Source organism: Triplophysa rosa, linkage group LG9 (assembly GCF_024868665.1).
Source record: "Triplophysa rosa linkage group LG9, Trosa_1v2, whole genome shotgun sequence".
NCBI lineage: Eukaryota > Metazoa > Chordata > Actinopteri > Cypriniformes > Nemacheilidae > Triplophysa > Triplophysa rosa.
In genome coordinates this window covers 15,220,728-15,238,465 of record NC_079898.1, presented here as the reverse complement: position 1 = coordinate 15,238,465, position 17,738 = coordinate 15,220,728, and the positions used below count along the sequence as shown (strand labels likewise).

The following is a 17,738-nucleotide window of genomic DNA, read 5'->3' as shown; positions in this document are numbered from 1 at the left end:
AAAACAACAAACAAACAAATAAAATACGTTTTGAACATTTCCGGGGGGTTGCAAGGAAAATAAATAAATAAAAATATATAAAATTATTACCATTCTTAAAAGAAAAGAGACTCAGAGACCACGGTGAGTTGTGTGCAATGTTTTCTGAATTTTGTATTAAATAACGATCGTATATGACGTTATTTGTTAAATGTTGAATTTGTGCATGACTGTATAACTTACTGAAGCTTAAAGTTGTTGCCATGTTTTATTGTACAGAAAAAAAAATTCTGTAGACGTTTCGATTACTTTTCGGAGCACATATTGTTAATGGGCATTACCTTTATTTTAAGAAATATAAGGGTAGTTGGCTGATTAATTAATCGTACATGTGTCCTAGTGTGACAAAGCAAAATTTAGAAAACAAGATGATAACATTCCATTGTTTTAATAATGGCTTTATTTATTGTATATAATAGCATAAGGGAGATTTATCTTTATAGTTATTCATAGTTATTTTACAAATTTGCATATTAGTCTATCAACTACCCATAAATAGTTTATTCCACTTCCCTTTGTTATATGCATTGTTTGTGAGTTGATTATCGTCGAGTTTTTTAATCGCATTTGTCACTGCTTGATATCATTGTGTTTTGCATTTAGCCTCCATATAACGATTCAGCGAGGTGATTCTTTACCTGAGTTGCAGCAATGCAACAACAGTTTTTAGGATGAATGAGGAGGACAGGAAAGAGGCCCTCAACAATCTGATGAAAGGACTAGAAGCTTCCAGAGAGCCCTTTACAATTCATTTTATGTTCGGGCACGACATAGAGTTGTTTTTGCAGGAATGTCATGACAAAATGGGCCTAAGAGTAAATTGTTCATTTGTTCAATTGTAATTTAATAATTTGTTTTACACTATGTTTGATTGTTTCGTTTAAAATAAAGCTGCTGTTTTTTATATTTTTATTAAAACGTCTGTTTTCGTGTAGAACAAAGCAGAAAACCATAAAACAATAAAACTAATACATTCATACAAAATGCCCACAAGTTTGAAACATTATTTCTAACACCATCAACAAGAACACATAAGCTAATACAATGAAACACATTCATTATTCAATAATTCCACACAAGATTGATGTTTTAAATGGTTTTTTGTACTATACCTTAATGTATTATTATAACTTACACATGTAAGACCTGAAAAGTAGCCTTATTTAAGAATATGACGTTTTCGCGTGTAACAATAGCAAGTCACACTCCAAGACTCTAGGTGGCGCGACTTCTTGTAAGAACGCAAGCTCCGCCCCTCCTGTCTGTGGCTGCTGTTCAGAAACTGCTGTTCAGAATCTGTTGCTGCGGTTCCGCAGCTGGACATTATTGCTGGAGGGCGGCGACAGTCTGCGTTCTCCGTTCCCTGATCCGCCTTTGTGTTTATGACCGTTTCCTCAAACTTACGGATTCCTCAACAATGGTATTTTATATCGTATTTTATCTCTAGATCTTTTGAGCGTAGTTCATCCAGATGCCGAAGGACTTAACTTAACGAAACGGTACGTAAATGTTTGCATGATGTATAGCCACGAAAGCCATTTAAAAAGTGGGGTTGACAATGTGACATTAAAGAGTCTGTTGTATGACATGTTAATACAAACATTTTTAACATCGTGTGCTGCCTGTAACTGCTGTTCGAGTGCATGTCATCGGTCTTTACTACGTATGCAACAGTGCCTAGTTCCTCAAATGTGTTGTCGCGATTTTACCATTGGGGTAAAAATTTCCCAAATTTATGCACAGTGTAATTGATATTTGCTAGTTTATTAGTCTTTTTTAATATCCATGTAATGCTTTTTAATATTATTAGTTATCCTTGCATTATCAAATACTAGACTGTTAAATGGACCGCTTATAATACAAATAAGGAAACATTCCATATTCCACTATTCCATATTTGTTATAGTGTTTTTACATAAATTAATAAATGATGCTGTTATTAGATGCCTGTTATAGATTGTAGTTCTTAACGAAAGTTTGTAGTTTGGCATAATTTAGAATAGGCCTATAGTAAAATGTAAATGTTCACAGTTGGATTGTTTGATGCAGACTCTCTGGTCATTTGTTTGGCGACCAGGTTGTCATGGTAACTGTCCAGTCTATGGTATAGGATAGAATGTAAGTGATTAAGAACTGTAAACAGTAACCTGTGTTAAGATTTGATCTAGTTTCATTGTAGCCTGCCAGGGTAAAGTTAGTACTGTAGTTTTCTAAACAAGTGAAACCAAGACAATTTCTCATTTTTCCATGTATAACACTTGTTTTTGCTGCATACTGTACAAAGTCTTAAATGTAAATAAGTTATGACACAAATTATCAGTAACCATTTGCCTTAAATTGTATGTTAATGCTGTGATTTAAATTTATCTTAGAGAGCTTTCAAAATGTAGTCTGTCACAGAGCATTTTTGACACTGTAAATTCTACATGTTTCTAGGAACAACGAAAGACCATCAACAGGTATTAGGTAAAGGAAGCCCGAAAGGATTCTGTGAAAAAGAGACATACTTGTCTTGGTGTGCTAGCAGGGTATGATTTAAATTTCCCCACGTGATCCCCTCTCATGACATGACATTTTCTGTTGGTTGTCATGGAAACCAGAGGCATCAGCCAATCAAGTAACAGTTGGTTCAGTCTGGTATTCCACAGAGAAATGAAAGAAATTGCTTTGTCCACACACACTTGCAAAATATATAATGGATAATCCAACACACAATAGTACTGTATCATAACATCTGAAATAATAAGTTACATGAATTTGTAATGGTTCTCATGTTGTGCCTCCTTTTGTAGTTAGGGATAAACAAACAGCATGAATTTCAGACAAGCCTGAACATGTAGCTTTAATCAGATGACTTATTTACATGAAAAGTAAGCTTATTACAGTGAATGAGTTCTGCTTTCAGCTCTACCATAAACCACACTCAACTTCCTTCTCTGAAGAGAAAATCACACAGCGTTTAACACAAAGTTTTGACCTTTTAGCTCTCACTCTGGACAAATGAGCCACCACAGAAATCGGGCATGTTGCCATGGCTCTCGGAGTTGACAAGGCCTTATCATACACCTCCTCGCAGATGGAGAACAAGAGCTTTGGGAGATGGAAGTCGAGGATCCCAGAGTTCATTCGCAGTGGTCACAGGGAGAGTGAGGGGTCCAGTCCTGCGTATGTCCAGAAGGCCAAAGATCCAGACAAAGAGCTAGGTGGCTACAAAAAGACAGTCACTATGGCACCTGTTTCCAGGTATATGACAGATAAAAACATCTACACCATGAGAAAACCATTGGTTTTCTCCACTCAATGCCAGACAATGCCCATTCTGAAGAATTCATCCACATTTGAAGATTCAGTGAAGGTAAGAAAGGTAATGCCACGTTGTGTTTGTAATGCATTTAAGAGGCATTTACAGTTTATTCAATTTGAGGGTGGTGGTAACTTACTGTTTTAAATAAAACAGCTATGTTCTTCTTATCAAATAGCTATTATTATCCTTTTTCAGGAACCTCATATCAGCCACAAAGCAGAATCTCCAAAAGCAAAGGAAAAAAGCCCAGTCAAACAGTCATTCAAAACCTTCAAAGATGATTCTTATACATTCTCTCCACCAATGTCTAGGGAAGACCTGGATACCTCAATGAGTATGTTGGACCTCAGGCATTGGTCAAGTGATGAGGAACCTATTTTTAATACTTCATCCCACAGACACAGCCTGTCCAGTCCCCCTTCTGCTATTTTGAGCCTGGCAGTACCTCCAGTGCCTAAGTTGATATCCACTCCTCTAAGTATGTCTCACTCATCCAGCCATACATCTTCTTACACAAGAAGTGTTAAAACTAGAGCAGTTCAGATGGACTGTGGAAAAGATAAACTCCATAACACAGGACCTTTCCATTATTACACTAATAACTGTGGATGTAATGGACGCATGTCGCCATATCAGGCCAACTATTGGGCATGTGCCATTCCGAATTCTATGCCGCCCTCCCCAGACCGGAGATCCCCCAGCTGGGATCCTGATAAGGAATACGAGGCACTCCTGGACTATACATACCCACTGAGACCCAACATGGCTAACACATGGAGTTCACCAGAGTCTCTGTTGCGAACTGATTCACGTTTGCAAGATTCTGGCATTGATTTGGACCACTTTTACAGCTCTTCCACCCTGTCAGGTTTGGATCAATCCCAGGTCGGGACTCGACGGGGAAGGTCTAGACCAGCAACAGGCCGAAGGTCAACTGAACTCCAGGATCAAAATCTAAGCAAACTATCACGCTCTAAGTCATCAGATGGTGTGCTATCCAGCAGCCTGTACTCTCCACTGGACCAGACTGGTTTGTCAGGTGAGAGTCTAGACTGTGACAGGAAGCTGAGGGTTCACTACCGTAAATCAGGTGTGTTTTCTACCTTCAGGTCTGACCCCACATTTATAATTTCAACACGTATCCTTCCCCGTCCTGGATCACAGGAGGATTGGGATGAAGAATTTCTTCGCCTGCCAGAGCAGATACAAGAGCTGAATTTGCTTTCACAGCAGCTGAGGGACATTAGTGCCCAGATGAGCAAGCCAGTCACCACCAGCTGGGAATCTTTGGGGAGTGAGGTTCCTTCGGTCAGGTCACCAACCGTTCAAATGGACAAGCAAGGAGGAGGTGATGAAGACATCTCAGAAGATCATCTCAAGTTTGAGGATGATTCAGAGGAGTCAAAGGAGACTGCTGCCAGACTGCAGCTGGTTAGCCGAGAGGTGAACAGGAGCAATCTGAGGGAGGTGGAAGCTATTATGGATCAACTGAGCTGAATGTCAATGTCTGATCTTCTTATAGACCACCAGGATGAAAAGGAGCCCAAGGAGTCACTCATGCAGCACATACAGGTGAGAAAATTGTACATTTCTGTTCTGATCGTGAGCGTTTGAGACTTATTAATGAGAATTGTTTGCTTTCATTAGGCATTTTGCTCAAACTTAGAAAAGCTGATTCAGTGGCTGTACAAGGTGGTAGAGAAAGTAGAGATTCTTTCCCCACCCGCTATTGAATTAGACAGTGTCAAAGCCTCCTTGGCTGACTACAAGGTTGGTAAAGTAGATTCACATCTTATAACAATAAGGACTTGGTTAAACGTCTTTCAGAAGTCATTAAATGTGTCACACGATCTTCCCACAGAGTTTTCAGGAAGAAGTCAACGCTCATAAGCCTCTTACTGCAGATGTTTTACAGACTGGAGAGATGCTTTTGCATTGCATGAACTCAGCATCTCCCTGTGAGTTTTTTTAGCATTGTTTGTGTAAAATCCCTAAAATTTATTTAGTATTATAGAGTGTAAGGGCAGTGGTGTAGCAAGTCAGGTATGCAAAAAACATATGCAAAAACTTTTAACGGGCCCCTTCCGGCTGTTCGCGACTGCGTTGCGCATTACTGGACATCGGTTGTTTACTCAAGTTTGTTATTTAAATGTTGACGCGCGTAAATCGCACTCAAATAGTAATGAAAGACCCCAAGGGAGCGCAAACTCCCAAGCGCCAGAAAGAGGGAAAAGGCGACTCAGCCAGCGTTTTGCATGCGTTTTTACACATGACATGTGAACAGCCCTAACATTTCTATGATTATACAGTTGTCAAACATTAAACATTTAGCTACTTTCATCTGGCTCTTTCACTCTTCCAACTTCGGCTTCTGTCAATACAGCAAATCCCGCCTTTTTACATTTGATTGGACAGTAATCCTCGCCTTCCTTCATATGTTTGGCCTCCTCGATCAGATTGACATTGACGAGCTCATTCAGAGTCTGTATAAATTAAACTTCATTCTGTTTCGACACAGCAAGGTCAACAAAGTAATGTTGTACATTATACAATAATAATGGAGTGTAAATGATTATATGTATTAAATAGATTTCAACTAATTGGGACAATAAAGACCTCTCTACTACCCCTAACCTTACCATGTGCTTTATTATCAAACACATGTTAGCCATTTTCAAATATTTTCTTAATTTTGTTGAAAATAAATGCCTGTATGATCTGATTCGTGATTTGAAAATGTAATTTGGCAAAAGGCGGATTCGATCTTGCATTCAAATGTACGCGTCAGAACTAGTGGCGTCGTTTTTACACTCCAAATTGTTTTCTGGGGGAGGACCACTCACATCTGCCCATGGGTAGACCAGATCTGAGATTAGTCATCTAGTAATTTTCTACAGTATTAGATGGCCATGAATAAAACTTGGATGCGAGCCCCCAGTACCCTGGGCCCATATGCACCTGCATACCCAGATGCTACGCCACTGTGTAAGGGTATTTGAAGTAATGCTATATTCAGAAATTTATAACCACCAATACTGAAAGAATTTTTAGAAGTGTTTTTTTAGCTACTATACTGTATACTGAATAGCAGGACTACTTTGCATTGAAGGGCAGAGTTGCATTGTGTTACTGAATCCACAGTAGGGGCATTAAAGCTGTCAAGAGGTTAAGTTAAATTTTAAATGGGATGAAACATTATATCTTTTAAATCTCTATAAAGTCTTTTTTGTTCCTTGATGTTTTTGGTTTAATTCCACAAATGTCTACAGCGTTTCAGTTTTGGATGTTATGTAGTGTAACACAATACTCAGTCGCATCTGAGAGAAACAGGAAACGCTCTGCTTGCAGAATGTGGCCATGCATACATGAGTTTGCTGTTACCCTGCATGTCGTATCCCATTCCCTTCCATGGAAAGTCTCTACAAATCTTGTCCTCTTTTTAGATCTGTGCTTGAGTTACATTAAACATTCCTAGTGTTGGAAGAAAACATGTCTATTGTTTTTATAATGTTGTTGTTCTCAAAATGATTTTTCCCTCTCAGTTCTAGAGGAGACATTGGCGTTAATAGAGAGACAGTCTCATACACTGGAAACTCATTCAGAATATCTGTTTTCCTCTATTCTGTCAGCCATGGACAGCCTCACTGACCCCAGGAGTCTGGAGGTCTCAGGTAAATCATTACAATTTTTTCATCTCTGCACTGAGGCCAGTGACATCAGATGGATCTTTACTTGCTAATATAATTTGAAACTATAATATAATATAGTGCCCTCTGTCACTGTTGTGACTAAATCCATGACTAGGTGTAACTGAATTAGAACTTAAATATACATGTAAACTCTTCACTTCACAGTAAAATCGCCAGTGTTAAAAAAAGTCAAATTAACACTCAGTGTATATATAATCCACACTCTCAAAGTGTGGATTATATAAACACTGTGAGAGTTAATTTGACTTGTTTTAACACTGGCGATTTTACTGTGTTGAATTTCATTAGTGATCATAAATGTGATGTGTTTCTCACTCTTTCAATACAGCGGGGATTTCCTGATGACTGCCCTGAGAAGGTGGTGTGAAAAAAAACAGCTCTCTCACTGAGACATCCTTTGTTGCACCTTTAAGTGCACAGGAGGACGATAACCGCAAATCACTAAATACTTGATTAATATTTCAGAATTATTTGACCATTTGTGAACTCTTGTTTACAGTATCAAAGAGAGCTGTTTGTGATTCGTTGGTACTGCAAATCTTCAGTTTTCTTTCGTTTTGTATTTATACTTACCAGATTGCAATATTTGTCACATTGTATATTTGAACATACTCCTCTTGTCAGGTATTGGCCTGAGATGACTCAGTTAAGTAATACTGTGATGCTGTGCTGAAGAGACGCACAGACATGATGCCATCAAAGTTATTACCATTATTAAGTTTGCAGTTTCTCCTCTGAGTAGCCTGTGCCTTAAAGTCATGTTGTAGGCTATTTATGTTTTTTTTTCAATTCATAATTAACTGTGATTGATGTGCTGCATCCAAATTTGCATACCATCTGTCTTCAACAGTATTCTAAGTTCAAATGTATACATCCAATTTGTAGTATATTGAAATGAGTTCTTTCAAAGTATTGTTTCGGCTGATATTTTTCCGTTTCTGAGAGGCAGGATTTTAGTGATCATTCACTGATTTAGTAAATACAATTATATAGTAAACATTAGATAAGAATACAAATTTAAGGAGTTGTATTTTCATGTGCTGTTGTTAAAGGGATAGTTCACCCAAAAATGAAAAATCTGTCATCTTTTACTCACTTTTGAGTTGTTCTAAATCTGTATAGATTTCTTTGTTCTGTTGAACACAGAGAAAAATATTTGTAAGAATGCTTATAAACAAACAGTTCTTGGACCCCATTGACTACCATAGTAGAAAAAAATACTTTATATTTTTTTGTTCTGTTAAACACAAAAGATATTTTGAAGAATGTAGGACAGCAAACAGTTCTGTGGTACTTTTGACTACCATTGTAATTTTTCCTACTATGGTAGTCAATGGGGTCCAAGAACTGTTTGGTAACAAGCATTCTTCCAAATCTTTCTCTGTGTTCAACCAAACAAAGAAATGTATACAGATTTGTAACAACTAGAGAGTAATTCATGACAGAATTTCCATTTTTGGGTGAATTATCCCTTTAACAAATAGAATGTTTGTCTAGGCAACAATGGTCACTTCCGACCTGAGTATATCCCAGTACTTGCATTGTTTTGCTGTGTGCTAAAATTGATATACTTTCCCATAACTAAAACAGTACATACGTTAAGGGTATAGTATTAGTAGGCCAATTGGAATGCAGCAGTTCATTGAATATCAGAATACACTATAAAAACAGATTTTCTGGAGCTCCCTGAGCTGAAGGCAAAGTGCTTTATTTGGCTAAAAATATACAGGTATCATCCCTGTTGTTATGCATAATATTATGTTCTGGGGTTGCTTTTTAGCAAGAGGACCCAAATGAACAGGGCCAAATAAAAGTGACATTTTTAAGGAGCCCATTGAAGGCAGCCAGAAAGCTGTAGGCTGTAAATTCATGCTTTTCGAAGTCAGAAATGTTAATTAAAAAATCATTTTGTTTATTGTGCTAAATTTGTGTTGTGTTCGGGGGAAAATGTTTCTGCGTCAATTTGGGTGATGTCATAGGAACACAACAAAGACCCCACAGTGCATCTGAAAGCACAAACCCTGAGGATTAGAGGATCTTCATCTGCAGAGATGTATACTGTAGCTTTGTTTCTGTGTTGTTACACTGACTCCTTAAATATAACAAACTTTTATAACAGGCTCCTTTGCATATTTTAATTATTTAACATATTAAAATGTGTTACATTTTATTGTGAAGGATATCTGAGTATTTGTTGAGAGGGTGAATCAGTAAAATTCCCTGTATGCACACATAATGAACTTTAATTTATGCATTGGGAATAATTTACAGAGGTCCTTCACTCCAGCCTTAGATTGAAAGTTTTCTACTATTGCATTAGGAGGTTTATCTATTATTCTAGAAAAATATTCTATTCTGTTTTCCATATACAAAAAGAAACTTTATTCTTGTAAAAAAACATGTTCACTGTGATCTGTAACGTAGAAACCTATGTCAAGTAAACTAGATGTAAAATGAACTGCTGCAAAGTTCATTAAAAATAAGTTAATTCAAAAATTTATTCATTTGACTTTATTATGAAAAAGAGAACATAGTGTTTGAGTCACATGAGATTGTGAAATTGTTGGTTTCAATGTATTCCGCAGGTAATGGCCAATATTGAGAGATTGTAGTTAAATGGAACAATATTTACTTATAAATGTTGAATAAATAAAACAAAAGGGTTTAACATGTCCCACCAAGAATTGCAGACATACCGATTTTGCACAGTATGGTCGTACAATATTTATTTATGTTTGTTAACTGTTACAACTGCGCAGCAAAACTACAAGTGTCTGCAGCAACAAATTAAATGCAAAAGAAGGAAAAACAACAAATCGTGTATTTAACTCTAAAGAGCTGTCATTTCAGATCTTACCTATATATATATATACATATTGTGTATGCACATATATTTTACTAAACTGATGTTGGACTGTGAACCACTCTCATTCAGTTGGGCAAAACATTATCCATGGGGACAAAAACCTACACATGCAAATATAAACAGTAAAATAATCAAGAAATAAAGAAAAGAAAACATTGAATTTTGACCACAGACCAGCCCTGCAGTAGGAATGCAGTGAGATAAATACACACATTATTCTTAGAAACCTGCACACAGAGGATTTAAAATCAGTGACTGAAAATGAAATCCATCCATACTTGGGGTAGGATTGGTTAAAAGCAGCCCCTGACAGGAGGCAGGGGTGAAGGGGGCTGACCGTTACCAAATCTCTGACCTCTTATCAGTTTTCGTTTTTGAATAGGGAAGGGGGTGGCAGATTTTTCAATGTTTATTGGTAGTGCGGCTACATACAGTACAACTTGGGTAAGTTAAATTGTTGCCTGTTTCACACTCTTTAATTCGTTCTATTCTCCACATTCACTCTTTGCTCCATAACAAATGCTCTATTAATTTCTCTTTCTCAAATTGTTGGGCTTGCTCCATGATCCAGGGACCGAGATGAGGGGTTTGGGGGGGGGCAGGGGGCCTCAGCAGCAGCCTCCAGATGCAGGTTTCACTGGAGTGCTCTGGATCTTCACGTTGGACTTCTCAGCACCTCCAGCGGTTGCTCCGGGGCCCATTCTCTTCTTGATTTCAGCAGCCATAGTCATGAAGGCTTGCTCTACATTGGTGGCATTCTTAGCGCTAGTTTCCAAGAAAGGAATTCCAAGGGAATCAGCAAATTCCTAAAGAAATATCAACCAAGACATTATTGTAGTTAGAAGACTGGGAAAGTGAACAATTGCATCTGTTTTACAGGCTCTGTTGCAAAATCTAACCTGCCAGTAGTTAGAATATTACCTTTGCTGTCGTGTAGTCCACCACTTTTTTTGTTGTTAAATCACACTTGTTGCCAACCAATAATTTGTTAACATTTTCACTGGCATAGCGATCAATCTCCTGTAGCCACTGTTTAACATTATTGAAGGACTCCTGAAGTGAGAGGGAAAACATTTACAGAGCAGATTAAGAAACGGTTTATCTTATATTTCCATAGGTTTTTTAAAGGTATACCTATGAAACTTAAAAAGGTGAATGACCTCACCTGATCTGTAACATCATAGACTACTATAATGCCATGTGCGCCTCTGTAGTAGCTGGATGTGATTGTGCGAAACCTCTCCTGCCCTGCTGTATCCCACTAGAAAAAATATAAAATAATTAATGACACCAGAATTTAACCCAAAGATGGACCTACAACAATTACAACTGAAGCAGCAGAAACAATGAAAACAACAAAGCACTAAGGGATAAGTGCATTTGATAAAAAGGTTATTTTATCAAACAAAGGGGTTATATCACACCTACTTCAACTCATAATTTTAATCGTTTATGTGACTTTTTCCACCCTCTCTAATCCTTGGAATTAAATTGTTATTGCAGTTTCAGTATATGGGCCGCCGCCATTCTACAGAATTCGTGCAAACTGCAGTCCCACATCAAAAAAACACAATTAAAAAGCATTCAAGTATTCAAATCTAAATTGTTTTTTAAGATCCTTCTATTCTCTATAGAAACCCACAATAATATTTAAAATATCAGTAAGTTTAATATATATAAAATCATAATCTGATCAACTTTCAATTGGGAGATGGCTGTCCCGAAACCAAACCCCTAAATTTCAATTTATGTAAATGACATTAAAATATTTTTTGAATTTTTTCCATTGTTGTTTTTAAAAATATCTTTTTGATGTTTTAAAAAAAGTGAAGTTCAAAAAAACATTTATTTGATATTTAAATGATTAAACTATGTAAAAAAATGTGTCCCGCATTTTCGTGTCACTACAGAAACAGTGTAGTTTTAGTCCATTGGCTGAGATGGATTTTAGCCACACCCCTACATTTTTGATCAAGAATAATTTCTGTGTCCCTCTCTAATAGCTACATGGTGAGAAGATCAGTCTTATTACTTTGAAGTAAATGTGTTCAGAAGTAAAAAAAAATGTGTGTAACCTTAAGGAACGTCACTACCAAACATCTTTTTTCTGCAATTAAGCAAACTTTTTAATGCGTTATTCCATAAAATGTAGTTTTTATGTGTGTACATCTGTTCAGAACTGTGCTTGCTAACCATGTGCTGATTAGCATCTTTGAGCTAGGCTCAAAAGTATTCAAAAATGGTCACTACTAGGGGTGTAATGATACACTCAGCTCACGATTCGGTACATATGTCGATGCTGGGTTCACGATACGAAACACATATCGATATTTTGAACAAAATTCAAAAATGAAACTGAAATTCAAATAACATTTATTTTCAAAATATATTAATTATTTCAGTAATTTATTTTGTTGCACATACAACTTAATAAAGAATTTTAACATTTTAAGGCTTAACTGAAATTAGAATTAAGATCAGTGTCAATTTTGACAGCAAATTTTGATTTAGTTTTAGTCATAGTCTTTTGACTAAAATGCAATTTAGTCTATTTTTAGTCGACGAAATCTACATTATATTAGTCTACTAAAATCTATCTGGATTAACTCATTTAATTGGTGTAATTAAATGTTCCATACAAAGATTGAACTGTTTCGACATAATTTACTTTACCTTGGAATTAAATGAAACCAGGTCATTACCTTTATTTTTCAGAAAAGTTGAGTAACTACTGGATATGCATTGTTGTAACAGAGAATATTAGACCACGAACGACATGTAGCAGTTCATTCAGTCTCATTTTAACTCAATTGACTCGTTCGTTCAGTGAAGGGCGTGTTCATTTAGTACATTCAACCAATGAAACGCTCTGACAAGAGCTCACACTCAAGCGCTATTGGCTCATGTCTCTTTGAAGCTCCGCTGTCTCTGCGTGAGACAGTAATGAATGAGAAAAATCTTTCAAAAAGACATATTACATAAACTGTATTACATTTCTTCAATTATGCAAATCACATACTTGTTTTTTAGCATGTCATTCGATCTTTTAATGTACAGTACGACTCACTTCATCGCTTCTCTGATCGGAACAGCGCTGGTTTATTTTGGCTTACTTTATGTTGCATATCACGTTATGCAGCGGCTCACGTTAGCGGATAAATTAACATTGGCATTTAAAAACTGTGCTGCCTCTGTAATGAGTTTCGGGGTGACTCGCCTGCAGTCACGCTTCAAGTTTGCTGTGTTTGACGCTTTGTAAACCACTTGGAGACACAGATTGTGTCTTGTGCTTCTCTCTCTACCGCATATGTGAGATATGCATGAGTGACGTGCTGGCGCAGAGTAGGTAGCGTCTTGACCGCTGAACAAATAGAATTAAACATATCGTAAAATTTCCCCATCTCTCTACGATGCGCATTGTAACATTTTTGCATCGCGAAATATCGTAATACGAAGTATCGTTACACCCCTAGTCACTACCGAAACAGTCACAATCGAAACGTATCACTGGATATCATCGTTTCGGTAGTGACAAAAATTGTTTCTATAGTGACAGAAAGGCACACTTAATCCTTTATTTGGGTAAATAAACAAAAGTCAATACAGTTCTGCAAATCATTAGTATTTTTTTGTTTTAGTAGCCATTATAGTACGTGAGCTGTAGGTTTTCTATTAGATTTTTACTGTCAGATGTGTCTGCTATATATGCTGGCTGCGTATGTGCTACATAGTTAGTTATTTGTATTAACATAAAATGTTGATAGTCTGATTCAGCTGTGCATATTAAATATTGTGGTGACTACCAAAACATTACCATCACTACTGAAAATGTGTCTGTCACGACCGAAACATGGGATGTTTTGTCAAAAATAAAAGTACATAAAATTATCAACTAAGATGTTTTCATAGTGTTTGGTTCAATGTATATATAAACTAATGAATCCTTAACTTTAAAATCAGTATGATTCTGTTACAAAGAAAGATTGCATTCAAAATACAACAAATCTTATAAATTACATTTGAAATATTGGTAAAATTGAAACTGTTATTGATTTACTTGTGTATTTTTTTTTAAATAGCAATACATATATGTGTACGTAGATTTAAACAAAATCTTAATAGGTCAATATAATAATTAGTATTAAATTATATATTATTTTGTTTCGGTAGTGACAAAATTTGGGGAGAGGAAGAACATTCTAAAACTTTCTGAAATGACAATATGAAAATTACCTGCACATGTTTTGATATTATAAAATTTGCACATAAAAAAATTCTGGGGAAAAAAAACACTTTTTTTCAAGATGTTTCCAACTCTGACTTTCCACAAATACTGTAGAATGGCTCATATAACACTTTCTAACTACATTTTCACATTTAATTCAAATAACTAATATTTACAACAAACGTTTTCACAAATAAACAGCATAGGAGACAAACACTTACGATTTGAAGTTTGATGGTCTTTCCATCTAATTCTATAGTTCTTATTTTAAAGTCCACACCAATAGTGCTAATGTAGCTTTCTGTGTATGTGTCATCCTGGAAAAAAACAATCAGTAGGCGAATTAGATGTTTCAGTACTCAATGTCAAACATATCTTACCCTACACTTTGTCTGCTTTTGTCTGTCAATTCACTGTGTATACACAAAATACTAAGCAGATTCATTGTGGTCAGAACACCTGCTGCCATCTCTGACCAGCACTACTAATACACAAAGGCAAGCTATCAAATATAATGCAATATTCTACAGTGCAATAATCTACACTTTTTTTAATACATAGAATGTACAGTAAATAACGATCCCACTTACAAATATATTACATATACATTATATATTGCTTAAAACTATGTATTTATTTTTTCTATGACTTGTTTTCATGTATGCACTGTATAGGGGTGTAACGATACGCTCAGCTCACAATTCGATATGATACACGATACTTGGTTTACAATCGTATAACGATATTTGGGCAAATAAAATAAGAAACTGACACTCTAATGACTGATTTTCCACCAAAACATGAACAATTATTAGAAACATTTGTTATGTTGCTAAATAATTTACAACATTCAAGGTCTGATTCAAACATCTTTATGTAAAATAATAAAAACTGTATAGATCTGTCACAGAAAAATAACACTGAATTTTAACATAAAAATATAACATTACATACACATTTAAAAAATATATTGCCATAGCTTTGTGATACATATCTTAACGTTTTTGTATTGTGATATGCTATACTTCGATGTATATTATGTTAAAGTACTAAGATCTCCTGTGACATCAAATTCTATGTGTGTGTGTGTGTGTGTGTGCAGCTAATTCTCATATGAAAAGAAAGGCAAATGTTTACTTACTGCGAATCTGAGGAGTAGGCAAGACTTTCCAACACCAGAGTCACCAATCAAGAGCAGCTTGAATAAATAATCACTGTAAAATAGACATTAGACTGTCAGATCTGGTTCATTTTTACGTGTTTCCACCATGTTTACATACTACATGTAAATGTTAATTTTCTTGAATGCATCTTAGGGATGAGCTCATCAAATCCCCCTGCAACATTCGTGAACTAGGTCACACTTGCATCCTAGCACTCTAACACCACTGTCTGACTTGAATCAGTCCACCACTGCATGCAGAATATGCATGAAATGGCTGTTTATACACAGAAATGCACAATGTGCCTGAGGACCTCTGAAGTAGGGAAACTTGAGTAAGCTGATTAAGCATTCCAGAGAGGCATGTTTTGCCCGTTGTGCCAAACCTTTTGGCCCTATGCAACATGCTCTTACGAAAAGTACAAAGGAAGGGAATTTTCATCAGAACATCAGGATGGTCATCACCAGCTCATGGATTCAGCAGAATCAGGTGGCTTTCTTACCATCCTACCCATATCATCTCAACTGAATTCAAGTCATGCTCTCCTTGTTAGGCTGACTGAGGTTAACAAACAACGCTCCTGTGTAGGGATCCTTTACAAAACAGCTGCATGTGAAGGCCCTCTGTTTATGCGTTGCCAAGACTTTTTAAGCATCTCTCCAATGGAATAGGGTAAATGAATCTAAGAGCGTACAAGTCAAACTGTCCTCACAGTTCTGTATAAAATAAAATACATTTAGTAAAGTCGGCTTTAAAAATGTCACGGGTAACAAAAATTCTGCATTTGGCTGGACATTTAGGATGAATCTCAATATCACTCATAATTAATGTCATCTCGTGAATTCGCAAAATGTCTGTGTATATATATATATATATATATATATTAAAGGGGCATGCCTCGGCCCTTTTGTGCCAATGTAAAATAAATGCAATCGCTGATATGACAACCATCAAGTAACGGAGTTGCTCAACCCTCAAACTAGTGATAGTTGTAATACACCATGTAGCATGTCATTTAGCATGTGACCTACACATGACTGCATCACAATAGAGGAAGGGATGGGCACTTTAGCAGAGGCTTGAGACAGCCTACGTGTGACATCTGCTCAGATATTTGAGTGTGGAAACCTCACAATTCAGCACCAATTACAAATCAAGGACAAAACATTGGCATGAATGACAAAACTTAAGATCAAGAACAAAGTAGCATTTAATACGGAAAATGGAGGAATGGCGATAGCACAAAACAGGATAGTGATAGGGAAATGTGGTTAATGTGCATTTAACCCTGATAAAACTTTTTTATATGAAAAATCCACTGACGTTGACTATTATTTTTTCACTTTGGTGTGACGGTAAACAGTAATCATGCACCTGCGATGAAAAACAGGTGCACAAGCCGTTAATCCTGTATGCATAGTTCAGATGATGAGATATACAGTAATAGATAAGAATACACTGCGCGTATTTTGTTTTTCTTATGTTTTAGCAAATAAATGAATATAATCGACTATTACACGTCAGTAATTTAAAGGTCCACCTTCCTGACACTAACATCCTTTCTTTTAAACCAGCAACCTACACCACCGTTATACAATAACTCCCTTTTTAAGTACATTTCAGATCGCCAACAGATTAACGTTACTAACCATGTTAACGTCACGTATCCGGCTAATCTCATTTTTCTACTTTGAAACAAGACTTCGAAAATGCAAGCCAAAGCTACCTGGAGATGTTAGCTACATCAGCTAACGTTAACTAAAATGATTTTTTCGTTAAAGCTTGACAGCTAACGTGTGCTCTAGTTGCCGTGACACATAAACCACAATAACTTGTTAAAGAGCTCTAATTTTAATAAATATAACGTGAATAATATTCAACCAGGTTGGCTAAACCGGTTGAGCTCGGCAACATAATAACAGCAGTTTAATGACAAAAGTTAGTTGTGACTTTCTTTTAGAGTTGCGAGATGTTATGAGAAAGTACTGGTTTTAAAAACTTTGTGGTGTTATTGTTTTTACTAAGTGGAATATAATGCGTACAGCGATATCGGCTGTTAGTAAGATTATACACACAGCTAACGTTAGTCATTTATGCCTATGCCTGTCAAAAGTAGCTACAGGTAAATTTCATGCAAAATAACTACAAACAAGCCCTGCAAAAAGTACTTACTATTCGGGATTCATCGTGGACTCGACACTGTGACAACAGCTGCTTTTCTAACAAATCTCCAACTCCACAGCGTGAAGATGAACTAGAAACAATAACCTTTCCTCCGATTAAAAAGTAACTAGCTAGCTAGCTACTGCCGCAAAAGCTAGTCGGTTGAAACCCAAAATGGCTGACTCTTCAACCAGGAAGTAGGAACTCCTTAAACAGATTGCGTAAGTAATCGTCATCACGACCTTAGCGAAAGTTGTAGTTCAATTCA

General features: G+C 36.4%; 2 protein-coding genes across 2 annotated transcripts; one reads left to right on the top strand and one right to left on the bottom strand.

Moving 5' to 3' along the window:
• Positions 1-1,315: 1,315 nt before the first annotated feature.
• On the top strand, positions 1,316-7,965 carry cep68 (centrosomal protein 68). Its single transcript, XM_057341620.1, is given in 7 exon segments — positions 1,316-1,538; positions 3,024-3,394; positions 3,539-4,915; positions 4,991-5,113; positions 5,205-5,301; positions 6,886-7,014; positions 7,382-7,965. Coding segments are annotated over 6 exon segments (2,064 nt in total). The 5' UTR covers positions 1,316-1,538; positions 3,024-3,070; the 3' UTR covers positions 7,396-7,965.
• A 1,568-nt stretch (positions 7,966-9,533) lies between these two features.
• rab1ab (RAB1A, member RAS oncogene family b) lies at positions 9,534-17,660 on the bottom strand. The gene is made up of 6 exons (XM_057341622.1): positions 17,480-17,660; positions 15,286-15,358; positions 14,366-14,461; positions 11,085-11,180; positions 10,841-10,972; positions 9,534-10,725 (listed from the first exon to the last, which is right to left on the bottom strand). The coding sequence occupies exons 1-6, from the start codon at positions 17,491-17,493 to the stop codon at positions 10,528-10,530; spliced, it is 609 nt and encodes a 202-aa protein (XP_057197605.1). The 5' UTR covers positions 17,494-17,660; the 3' UTR covers positions 9,534-10,527.
• Between the last annotated feature and the right edge of the window lie 78 nt (positions 17,661-17,738).